The sequence below is a fragment of the Podarcis vaucheri genome, assembly GCF_965113315.1.
Source record: "Podarcis vaucheri genome assembly, chromosome: 5".
NCBI lineage: Eukaryota > Metazoa > Chordata > Lepidosauria > Squamata > Lacertidae > Podarcis > Podarcis vaucheri.
The window spans coordinates 65,231,409-65,244,014 of NC_138763.1; the positions used below are offsets into that span (position 1 = coordinate 65,231,409).

Below are 12,606 nucleotides of genomic sequence, written 5' to 3' on the forward strand. Positions count from 1 at the left end.
GCTCTCTTATTACTTTCAAACACTAGCCAGGTTTTTTTTTTAAAAGGTTAGAATATATTACACACACAGTGTGAAAGCAAAATAGTTTTAGTGCCAGGACATGTGTAGAGTTCCTGCTGAACCAAGCTGCTCAGTAGCAAATGGTAGCCAAGATATTGTGTTTGCTTGCTCTCTTTTTTGTTTGATAAGCAAGGTATTTTTAGAGCAACATATGGCATAATACTAACATCGTCTAGGATAGAGCTGCACAGCATTAATTCCTCAAAGTACATAAATCATAATACAAAATATTTTTAAATTCTTAAATATACACTCTTAGCATTAAGAGTCTGTAGTCAACATTACTGAAATTTAGTTCCAGCTCACATCTGTTGTGCCATACTCTGTTGTGTATACTCAGGATTTCAGAACTATTCCCCTATGGCCCTAATCCAAGAGGCATGATGGGCATTCAAAAGTTTAGAAACTTACGGCATATTTTTCAAAGATATATGCGGAAGTAATGAAAATGACACTAAAGTAGCCACACATATTTTAAATGATCTCCAACTATAAGATTAATAAAAAAATCTAAGGCTCTGGATATCCTGGCTGTAACTCAAGAGCAGAAGCATTACAAGAAATGTTGCCCTCTAATACATAATATTTGAGCAAAATGGGGTACTTAATTATGTCAATACTGCAACATCTAAATAAGGTAATAATTGGGAACAGCAGCTTGACTTTCATTTAGAGAAGCAGTCAGCTACTACAAACAAATTATTTGGGAAAGGTAGAGAAATGAGGTTCCTTCTCAGTGCTTGCAGCTGACACTATCAAATAATATTTTGTATATTCTTAAGTACCAATTCTAAATAGGACATCATACAAAAAAGGCAGGATTCAAAACCTTTTTCCAGCAAGGACCCCTTATTTGACTTTCATCTGTGTGCCTTGAAGACTGAAATCTGCCACATGCAGATTGTGGGATTCTCATAAAAAGATAACAAATTCTGAATATGACTGAATAACCACAATTTTTCAGTACGTCACCCCACATTCTTTAAATTCTTCTTGAGACCATTTGCAAAGCATGTATTGATGGTGATGAAAAACAAAGTCTTCCTTTAAGATCATCACCCTCACCTAGGTATTAACAAGCATCTTTATGTTTTCATAGTTCATACAGGGTAAGTTAAATGTAATATTTAAATTTAGGCAGCTAAAGAGTTTTTGCAATGTATATGTAATTTTAGAACTGCCACCTTATCTAGTCGCAACATCATTTAAAGTAAACATGCCAAGTTAAAGCTACAAAATGAAAACATTTTCAAACAACACCAAATAGCAAAAGGTGTGACAAATTTGCCCAATTGTTTTTTATGGGAAAATACTTGGCAACATATGTTTAAAATAATAATCGTGCCATTTGGTGTACTTAGTATTTAGTAAAGCTCCCAGGTGTATGGATGGCATAGTCATACTATAAACTTAAATTAGCTTTATTCTGAGTTAGTTTATATGCTGCTCTTTAAAAAAAGCCTTCACAACATGGTTTACAATAACTTAATACAAATATGGCTCAAAACAACCATAATGATGAAAGCTATTTAATTAGAATTGCAAAAACAAAGCAGCAGTATTTCAAAATAAAACCCAGCACAGGCCTTGAAATGAATTGGCAGGCAGTATTATATAGTACAGTACAGGTGTTATGTGTTCCAAATGCCTGATCCTGTCAAGCAACTGGGCAGCTGTGTTTCGTAAAGTTGAAATTTCTGAACCATTTTCAAAAGCAACCCCAAACAAGTCTGACTTATAATAGCCCAGTCTGAACGCAGTGGAACTATCAGTGCATACTCCCCAATAAATCTGGAACTGTCATTTGATAACAATGCTAAGAATTCTGTTAGAAATTAAGCCACACCGCCTCCAACTTCCAGAAGCACAAACTATGAAACAAGTTAAGTCTGTACTATTAACATACCTACTAAATGAACCATGGAATGAGTTCTAGGCTCCCCCCTCAGAGAATATTCTCATGTCGTAAATCCATCCCTCATCAATGTAAGCCATTTCTTAGTTGAAAAATCATATTTCTTTTTACAAAATAAATAAATAAATTCTTATGTTGGCTTTTACTTTTATAGGATATTTAAAGAAAAGGAAGGTTTCGATCATATTTTAGAACCAATACATTAAATTGATATTACCTGTACAATGTATCTATTTTGAGTCAGAATCAAATGTACTTTATAAATTACTTTTATTTTCTTTTACTCTTGACATAAACACAAGATATATCAATGTTTAGAATGTGAGTACTGCAAACATTGGGCAACATCCAATGAACGGACTTCCTTCTTATCTACTGTCTCCCCAAATCTGCACTGGAGGACTCCTGGCGAATAGGGGGCGGGGGGAGTAACAAGTAAGTAGAAAGGAAGGGGAAATACCATTGCACCACTGGAAGTCCATTCCATGGCAGCCACAACTGGATGTCACTCATTATTTAGAAGGAAAATGCTATATGTTAGCTTGTCTTCATTGTTTTAATGGAAAAATGACTTGTCATGCATGTCAGTCTAACACCTATGTTTCAGAAAGTCAATGTAGTAACCTATATAGCAATATATAGGTTACCATATTTGTCATTAGGCACCACAGAAGCATCTAATTATACTTTACACTTACTTCATGGAATGCAATAATAGACTACAATTAGCAGACATAAATGTCTCAAGAGAAGTCTGTCTGTCCACCTCTTTGACTTTTAAGATATCAACTGGCAAGATGCCTGCAGCTCCTTTCACACAGAAGAACCAGTAGGAACTAAGCAACTCTCCCTTTAACAGAATTAAGCCGCACAATGAAATCTGAAACCAATCCTCTTATTTGAATGGAAGGAGGCAAGCAGCACTGCATGCTCAAGAGAAGGTGTGCAGCACGGTATGGGGCCAAACAAACGGTAAAAAAATATACAGGATGGCATTGGGTTGAAATAGACCCCAACTTTTTATTGATTACAGATGTAAATAGACATAGGCAAAGGCATTGGGTATGAATCCAGAATTAATCAACCTGCCTACTGGTTGGTCAATGGGATGGGTCATCCCTGGGATGAGAGTCACCCCTTGACATATATCAAGTTGGACGACCCACCAGGGCCGCCACTCAGAAAGCTGCTATGGCCTATTAGCCCCGTGTGTAGGCTCCTGGAAAGAAACACCCCATCCCATAGGCCCATAGGCTCTGGCATCCCCCAATGGCCATGCAGGAAAGATGGCCCAGAACCTCGCCACTGCCATGCAGCAAAGCGCTGCTTCCTCAAAGCTCTAGGTAAGCAGGTATTCTTAAAAGATTTTATTCTGCACTACTGAATATACTGGATTTTAAAATCAATCCCAGCAGTAACTGTTTATTGTAATTTATTGCCTGAATTGGAAAATGTAACTTTAAAAGAGTGTTCCTTTGAAACCAGAAAACAAAGTGATTTCACTGCCCCTTAAGAGTCCAATTTATGCATTTAGAAGCAACAACTTGGGGCAACCAACATAAAACAAAAAAGCTTCTATCTTCATAATCTGATACAGGATACAAGGTAAAGTGCATGTGCCAATTATTCAGTTGAGGCGGCATTTAACACCAAGACAAGTTCCATTCTACATTAAAATTTCAGAGCTTCTATTTTCCCCAGTTTCAGTTGTTGCAATTGATCTGTCCTGACATCTTAGATAACAAAACCAATGAAGGACACTGCTGCTTTAAATATTTCAGGGCTTATGTAGCTAGTAAATAGGCTCCATTGCAATATGGTTGTGAAGGTCATGTCCTATTGTATCTTTCCTCTGATAAAAGTGAAGTTTAAGAAATTCATTCACACAAATACGTTCCCTGTATTTCTTAATCTTGCATGTTGCCATTAGATATTTCCTTATTGAAAGCAAATGATACTCAAGTCAACACACATCCAAAACTCCTTCAAACCCACACCCTAAACACATTATCATGATTACACTTCAGCAATTTCAGCATTTTATTTGCATTCATCTGCCTGATTTTGCAAACCGAATCCTGCTGAACCTCATTTCTCAGGACTAATAAAGTAAAGCCCTTTAAAGCAGAAAGGGTTTGGCCCTTTAATATGCAGAAGGTAATTAACGAGATTCCTAAACTGTTCTCGGTTTTAGTCAGCCATTTAATTTCAAATTTGAAGCCAACTACTTTAATGGATCCATTAATGTTCCTATATTTCAGATTTAAAAATAAATAAATAATACTGTACCAATTAAAATACTGGAACATGATACATCCTAGGAAGAAGGGTGGGAAGAAAGGGAGCACCAAGAAGCAAATATTTCTGATCCTTAAAGTCAAAATTAAAGGGAAACAAAGAATATTGAATCACAACCTGACTCTAATTTTCACTTGAGATTTTTAACATATGTGAGTGCCCTCAGCTACTATATAGCTTGAATTATTTCAGTGAAAATAGCTAATGAAGTCAGGCATGTGCTAGAATGGCAAAAGCAGTGTTTGATGTAACATAGAATTATATTATGAGACAAATACTGAAATATCACTTCCCCTTTACTCAAATAAAAGACATTACCTGAAAAGGCAACAGATTGTTACCATTGTCAGTCCTGAAGGCGTTGTCTTCCATCCAGGATTTTGGGGTTAGGGGAGCAGCCCGTGGAAACTTTGGTGGGGCAATGACATTGCTAGAGAAGGGCTTCTTAAGAGGTGAAATGGGATTAAGTGGGGATGGCACTCCAACTCCCACTCCTACACCAACACCCACACCTACTGCCCTTCGAGGGTCCCTGCCAGCTTGCAGCCCGCCCCAAGGATTGGAAGGTGTACTCCAGGCGGCATTTTGGTGGTTATTCCAGCTGGAAGGAGAAGAGGTGGAAGCTGAGGAGGAGGAAGGTTTGCTGGTCATGATGGGCTGATGGCTATAAGCAGCATTTCTCTGGGCAAAAGATGCTTGATTGGGGCTGACTGGCGATCTCCTTTGCTGCTGCTGGGCTTGCTGCTGCTGCTGTTGGTGGTGCTGAGTCTGAGCTAGGCCAATCTGGGGGGAGAAAGTGCCACCAAAAACTGGATTTACATGGTGAGGGAAATTCTGGAAAAGCATTGTCCCATTGACAGGGGTAATCCCTTGGAAAAAGCTATCATCCACTGCATTTGTGGTCCCAGTAGACCAGGTGCTTCCGAAGGAGGGAGACAAGGAGGTGCCGGCTGTAGGTTCCTGCTGAGGCTGGTGGAAACTTAAGCCTGGCAAGATGGGGGACTCCATCTGCATCTTTTCCTTGCTATTTTGGGCAGGAGCTGCTGAGCCGATGCTAGTCACTGGGCTGCTGTCCTCCTGTTTGGATGTCTCTGACGTGATGGGCGTAGAAGGGGCTTCTGCTGCGTTTGGATCTTGCTGCTGCTGCCGCTGCTGCTGGGGCTGGGCTTTGCTTTTGTCCATCAGTAAATCATCCTGCATGGTTTGCGCAGCTGAAACGAGAGGAAGAAGGGAAAAAATCCAGAAGACAGACTGTTAACATTCATATGGCTGCTTCAGCCTTCGCCTCTGCTGCTTGCAAGAATGCCACTGCGAGCGTAACGCTGCCGCAAGTTGCAAGGCACGACTAATACGTAATCCCTACCCCCACCCCTTTAGGAGTAACAGTTTGAATCAGTGTAATCGCTCCACGTCGCTTCTAAAAATACATTTAAAGATGTTTCACCCTTTTTGATGTCTTGGTTCCCTTCAGTGTAAAGGAAAGGTATGCTTATAGGGCAGAGATATACAGCAATTTCGCCACGTCTCTTTCTCATACACCGGAACTCAGAGCTCTCGCCCTGCAATGAGAAACTGATTCTGGTTCCTGTTTTTCCGTGCACCCTCCTCCTTCCTTGTTATTTGCATACGTCAATAAATACTGCTGCGTCCTTCAGCAAGGTTAAAAAGACAGCAGCCTTTACTCTCCCCCACCCCCTTTCCTATGAATAGACTTTTTAAAGGAGCCGCATACCCATTTCGCTTAATCAACAAACCGGTTCAACCAAATAATTAAAAACAGTTCAGGATCCACGATTTTAAAGCCCTGAATAAACGAAAAGAACTAAGCCAAACGGTTTTTTTTTTAAGCTACTGAAGGGGTGGGAGGCATCTTACACGTAACTAGGGGATACAGTTTTGTTTGTTTTAATAGTCCTTTTGTTTCCCATGTTAAATATGGCATTTAATAATCCAAGAACTAAATTGCTTTGAGCAAAAAATACTGAAGCCTTCAATCCCGCATAAACTGGGGAAAGTATTCAGACGCGTTAACACTTCCTTGTAGGCATCCTCCTGCTGCAGATTTTTTCCACGCACAGGCATAAAACACTAATTAATTCATATTGCCAATATAAATCACCAGATAGTAATAATGACCATTTTGTCTTCTATCTATTGTTACTAAAGAGCATTCCCTACCTCTGCACCTATGAGAACGCTATCAGAGGAACAGCAAATAGTTAAATAGGCCAAACAAAAGACGGCCGTCTGGAAAAGACGCTGAACAAATTCATAAATTAGACAGGACAGGCTTGTTATAACAATACTGTATACTTTTCTCAAATAATATTGCAACCTTCAAAATCGAATGTATCTCTCAACGCTATTTAACTGCATCAGTAAAATAACCAATACTTAAACAGGGGTTGCTTTGAGAAGGGTGTGAAGAAATATGAAGGTAGTGACTTCCTCTCTCATAACCACTAAATTCAAAACATTCCTGAATTTAAAATCCCTCTTCATAACAGGTAATCAAGTGAAAACATCAACATTTTTAATGGGCATAGAAGAAATATATTCAAGCAGTATTTTTTATTTTATTTTATTGCTGATCTGTGCACACAATCTAAAAATAATGCCTTGCAGGGAGTGCATAAAGAGAGTATTAAGCTAAATTCCTAATCCGAAAAGGAGCAAACTAGCGCATCTGTAGCACGCAGCTTTGCTGCTGTTGTAGGGGGTGCAGGGAAACCTTTAAAGCAGCACTGCAGCAAGCCATAATATAAAAGGCTTTGTGTAGTTTTCCATTAGCTGCGCTCCAATCAAAGTCACCACAACAGTAAAGGAAGAAAAATTAATACAATACATTTCATACAAAGAGGGACAATCAGATATATTGCTCTCCTCCTGTGTTTTAACAGCCGGTTTAGGAAATCATTTAAACAATAGCCAATAGTAAAGTAAAACTATTGCTTCCAATATAGCAGATAAGCTGTGCTACAACAATTTTAAGGTATTTTTAATCAACTTCATATTGAGACACTAGCTAGCATTATTTCCCCCATCGCTTCTTATACGTACGATTTCACTACAGATCTACCCCTCTGTCAAGGTCAATACCTAACCATTACGTGCACGCAGGCAAACTGAAGAGAGGCAAATTGGGTATTACTCGGAAAAATAGGCAGCTAAATACCTAGCATTGGGCTGGTATGCGGCGCCTCCTGTTTCCTCCACCCCCTTTCCCCCCGTGTATTTGTGCCCGTCTAAACTACTGTACATGAAAATCAAATACTCCCATAATACTTCGTTTGCATGCAGTAACCCGCTTAGCCGCCGATAACAGTTACCTTTTGAGTATTCTGTATTTAAAGATCAATAAAAGGAAGGGACAGTGTGTCTATTTCCTTCTTTCGGGTTTGGTATATGACAAATAGAAATTGCTCTGGCAAGAGCACTTTGACAACTGTAAGCAGAAGACGCATGTGCAACCGCGGAATTGTGGGGATTGAAGTCTTTCCTTGAACAGAGGCAAGCTGGGAGAAGAGTGCTCAAAGCACCAAGGCACGTTTGTAAAACAGAAAGAGCTTGCAGCTCTCTCATGGCTGAAAGCCTCTCGATCACTCTTCAGGAGGCAAAACTGGTTTAACAGGTACCTTTGGAGCCAAGCATTTTATTAGGCATGGGTCACTCTGATTTTAATTTAGATTTGGGTCAAGATGTTATTTATAATTTTTTTAGAGAGAGATTTGAGCCGCATCTAAATTAAGATCCAACAGTGATCCAAAGTAAGCAACTGTAATACATAATAATAATAATAATAATAATAATAATAATAATAATTTATTTATACCCCGCCCATCTGGCTGGGCCTCCCCAGCCACTCTGGGCGGCTTCCATAAAAACCAAAAATACAATAAAATATCACACGTTAAAAACTTCCCTGAACAGGGCTGCCTTAAGATGTCTCCTGAATGTCAGGTAGTTGTTTATCGCTTTGACATCTGCTGGAAGGGCATTCCACAGGGCGGGCGCCACTACCGAGAAGGCCCTCTGCCTGGTTCCCTGTAGCTTTGCTTCTCGCAATGAGGGAACCGCCAGAAGGCCCTCGGCGCTGGACCTCAGCGTCCGGGCAGAATGATGAGGGTGGAGACGCTCCTTCAGGTATACTGGACCGAGGCCGTTTAGGGCTTTAAAGGTCAGCACCAACACTTTGAATTGTGCTCGGAAACGTACTGGGAGCCAATGCAGGTCTTTCAAGACCAGTGTTATATGGTCTCGGCGGCCGCTCCCAGTCACCAGTCTAGCTGCCGCATTCTGGATTAGTTGTAGTTTCCGAGTCACCTTCAAAGGTAGCCCCACGTAGAGTGCATTGCAGTAGTCCAAGCGGGAGATAACCAGAGCATGCACCACTCTGGCGAGACAGTCCGCAGGCAGATAGGGTCTCAGCCTACGTACCAGATGGAGCTGGTAAACCGCTGCCCTGGACACAGATTTGACCTGTGCCTCCATGGACAGCTGTGAGTCCAAAATGACTCCCAGGCTGCGCACCTGGTCCTTTAGGGGCACAGTTACTAGCTAATTATTGGGTATTTTTCAATTTTAAAAGGTACAACACAAAAACACCTGGTTGCCATAATAGATCAAATAAAAAAAATCTATCCCGTACTTTCTCCAACAGTGCACATCATACAACACTAAGAAGATTACAAGCAAAGACAAACCCCCCCATGTTCAAGGTATTTGTTTGTTTGTTTGTTTGTTTGTGTGTGTGTGTGTGTGTGTATTACGTACATGCATACACACAATCACATCAAACAACAGTTATGCTCATCTTCCACCTAAGCATCTTCAGGTGTGTACAGTGGTACCTCGGGTTACATACACTTCAGGTTACAGACTCCACTAACCCAGAAATAGTACCTTGGGTTAAGAACTTTGCTTCAGGATGAGAACAGAAATCATGCTCCGGCAGCGCGGCAGCAGCAGCAGGAGACCCCATTAGCTAAAGTGGTGCTTCAGGTTAAGAACAGTTTCACGTTAAGAACGGACCTCCGGAACAAATTAAGTACTTAACCCGAGGTACCACTGTATACTGCACTGCTGAAAAGGGGAAGGCAATTGACACAAAGTTTTATTTTATTTATTAATGGGAAGCAGGTTTCATATCGGTTTCTTCAAAATATTCTTACTGTTTAAGTTATTATAATGCCCTTCATTCTTAAAGCATATCCTAGTCAAATGCCTTGGATTCACATATAGCTTTTGGGCAGGGATAAATTTGGGTAACATATATTCCTGCAACAAAAGTGGCAGAAATGGAAATCCTTGTTTTTCAACACATCACATGTATCAGAATTCCTTTACTGTGCTTTAGATACCTACTTCCCAACCCCACAGTCCCAAAGGTTGTCAGGTTAGTCTGACTAACCAAAGTACAGCATCATCATAAATCACTTTAATTATCTCTCTTCCTGTGTTATGAATAATAATAGAATGGCGTGACTTTAATAAGCCAAGTTAAATGTACAAAATTGCATGTTTTCCCAATTACCAACCAATGAGCATTTTACTTCACAGTAGTACCTTGGAAAGACATATACCAAAGATTACTATGCTTAAATAGCATTATGTACTGTTAATAAGATACAGGACTTTTAAACAAGTTTGGATTTGGCTATGTTAGATTTCAGCCACCAATTGTTTATTCAGATGTCAATTCCAGAAAGTACAATCGGGCCTTTCTCCCATACAAACTATCATCTTCCATCTGCCTCTGATCTGAGGAAGGCAGTGGAAAGCCTGAATTAGTGCCTGGAAACTGTGAGAAGCTGGATGCCAATGAACAAACTTAATTCAGATAAGATGAAATAACTGTTTGTAGGATCTAGGATTACAAATACAACCTGTCATGGATGCAGCTGCACTCTTTCTGAAAATTCAGAATCACAGCGAGAGGGTATTCCTTCATGCTGCTTCTGAATTATCAGATCATGCCAGTTGACTAGAAATGCCTTTTACCAAGTTTGGTTACTATACCACATGTCCCCTTTCCTTTCCTGGAGAGGGCATGCCTAACCACATCAGTCTTGCTTCATTTGTAAACCATTCTGTATTATATTATTTTGGAACTAAAATAATAATAGGGAGCCAGACTGTAACCTGAAAAACAGGTGTTTATTTTTATGTGTAGGGATCAAACAAGAGACATAGTAGCAGCTGCTTCTGCCCACTCCTCCCCTAGGTCCTTTAATCCACCCCTCTCCCCTGCCCTGCAGGAGCAGTGGTGGCTGGTGCCCAACGTGACTGGTAGGGTGGAATGCAAGAAGACCAACAGTAGGAGGAACCAAAGTGAATGGCAGACTGAGCCACCCTTGACTGGTTGTAAGTAAGAAGATGGCTATACAGGGGTTGAGTAAGGGCAGACTTGGGTTGGTAGGGTAGTGCCCCAATTGCCCCAATGGGTCAGCCTCCACTATGCAGAAGTGAACAGAAATCAGCCTTTGTATCCCTCCCCGCCCCAAGATGGGGTTGTCTCCAAAGCATTCTTAAGCCAAGACCCTAAGACAAGAAAGCATTAATTGTCCCAACCACAGCATCATTTTTGCACTGAACAGAACATCCAAGAAAGTCAGCAGCAATGAAATAACTCTTGTTTGCATGCCTTCTCTTTTTCAGGTTAAAGGAGGTCCACTATGTCTTTTCATAATTATCTTCCAAGTTCTGGAACAGTGGACAAAAAGGACAAGGGAATAACAGACAGGATCCGCCCTGGCTAGCTTTTTTGTTGCTTGATCACTATGGAAAAAGGTATACCATTTATTTTCAACACTGACTGGCAGCAGCTGTCCAGGGTTCCAGGCTCAGAACATACCCAGCACTCTCTGGAGATACCACTGGGATTGAATCTGTATTCAGAAGGTTCCAGGATCAATCCCTCTGGTATCTGTATAAAAATGGATGGGGAAGGGAAAATATAAATGGTCTGAACCTGGTATAAGAGGACAACTTCTGGGGTGTGAGGGGATTAGGGGAGGGATGGTACCTCTACTGGGGGACACATCATGCTCCGTTGGAGTAGTTTGAGAGTAAACTCTGAGGAAAAATCTGTACCCACTGCCTTGTGGGACATCTTTGGAAGATGAAAAGGCCAAGGAGTTAACCCTACACAAACCTGGAGTGCAGTCCCTAAGATGGTTAGATGGTGCTTTCTACAACTCCTTATAACAACTCCTGCAGCTAAGCTTGTGCCAAATGTATTACTCTACTTTCCTTTGGACCACACCAACAAGGCTGAGAGAAGGGTCTTGTCATCTCAGCTGCCCAGGCTTGTGCCACGAGGAGGTCACTTTGGTGCTGCTTATGCAGCAGTTTGATTTCACCCCCGGAAGCACACTCTATTGCCTCTCGAGACAGACAGCTGCCGCCGCCAACAACAACAACAACAACAACTCATTCTCAATGCTGCAAGCTACATGCTAATATTCAAAATATACAAAACTATCAGCTAATAGGAAAACAAATGAATTCTAACAAGCAGCTTTAAATAGAGCAAAACAATGTATCAGAAGGTTACACTTCTAGCATTCTGTAGAAGTATACCACTAGCATGACCCCCAAAGCAACTCCAATCTGCAGACAGAAATAACTAAGAATTGTTACAAACCCTAATAGCTAAATTGTTATACAAATTATTGCATCCCACTTCGTAGTTCTGCCATGTTTAACAATTGCAAAACCAATATCAATTACTATGTACAAATTAAAATTGATAGGAGATAAATTATCAGGGAAACATAATGGAGTTTAATTCTTTCATAAAATTAACCAAACAGAAACATTAAAGATAAAGGGACCCCTGACTGTTAGGTCCAGTCACGGACGACTCTGGGGTTGCGCCGCTCATCTCGCTTTATTGGTTATGGGAGCCGGCGTACAGCTTCTGGGTCATGTGGCCAGCATGACTAAGCTGCTTCTGGTGAACCAGAGCAGTGCACGGAAATGCCGTTTACCTTCCTGCCGGAGCGGTACCTATTTATCTACTTGCACTTTGACGTGCTTTCAAACTGCTAGGGTGGCAGGATCTGGGACAGAGCAACAGGAGCTATTAGGAACTGACTAATTTTAAGTTTTCACATTTGTAGAGTGCACCAATTTTGAAGCAAAAAGACAATTTTTGCACAGAAGTGTTTTGTTGAGTCTGAAATTATGGTGTTGTGATCCAGTTGTTTGAGCAGCAATATTATCAATATGTGGATAGCTCTACCACTTTTTCACCTTCTAATTCCAGTGTGGAAACACCTCAGCAGGTTCCAGTCTGATTACAGGACTGGAATGGATGAGGGCTAACAAAG

At 40.7% G+C, this 12,606-nt stretch overlaps 1 protein-coding gene and 1 long non-coding RNA gene across 9 annotated transcripts in view; one reads left to right on the top strand and one right to left on the bottom strand.

Annotated features, from left to right (window-relative positions):
• Positions 1-12,606, bottom strand: part of CPEB3 (cytoplasmic polyadenylation element binding protein 3) — a 75,097-nt gene that overhangs the window by 60,889 nt on the left and 1,602 nt on the right. For 3 of the 8 annotated variants that reach the window (XM_082224929.1, XM_082224927.1, XM_082224926.1), the window contains exons 1-2: positions 5,718-5,840; positions 4,592-5,484 (exon numbers count right to left, since the gene is read on the bottom strand). In XM_082224929.1, coding sequence (XP_082081055.1) covers positions 4,592-5,484; positions 5,718-5,808 — 984 coding nt within the window. In that variant the 5' untranslated portion in view covers positions 5,809-5,840. Of the gene's footprint in view, positions 1-4,591; positions 5,485-5,717; positions 5,842-7,602; positions 7,717-12,606 lie in introns of those variants that run through there. The other 5 variants (XM_082224933.1, XM_082224932.1, XM_082224931.1 and 2 more) reach the window with 4 other exon arrangements.
• Positions 3,243-11,958, top strand: LOC309533517. The gene is made up of 3 exons (XR_014220271.1): positions 3,243-3,318; positions 10,531-10,636; positions 10,931-11,958. It is a non-coding gene; the product is annotated as an uncharacterized lncRNA (long non-coding RNA).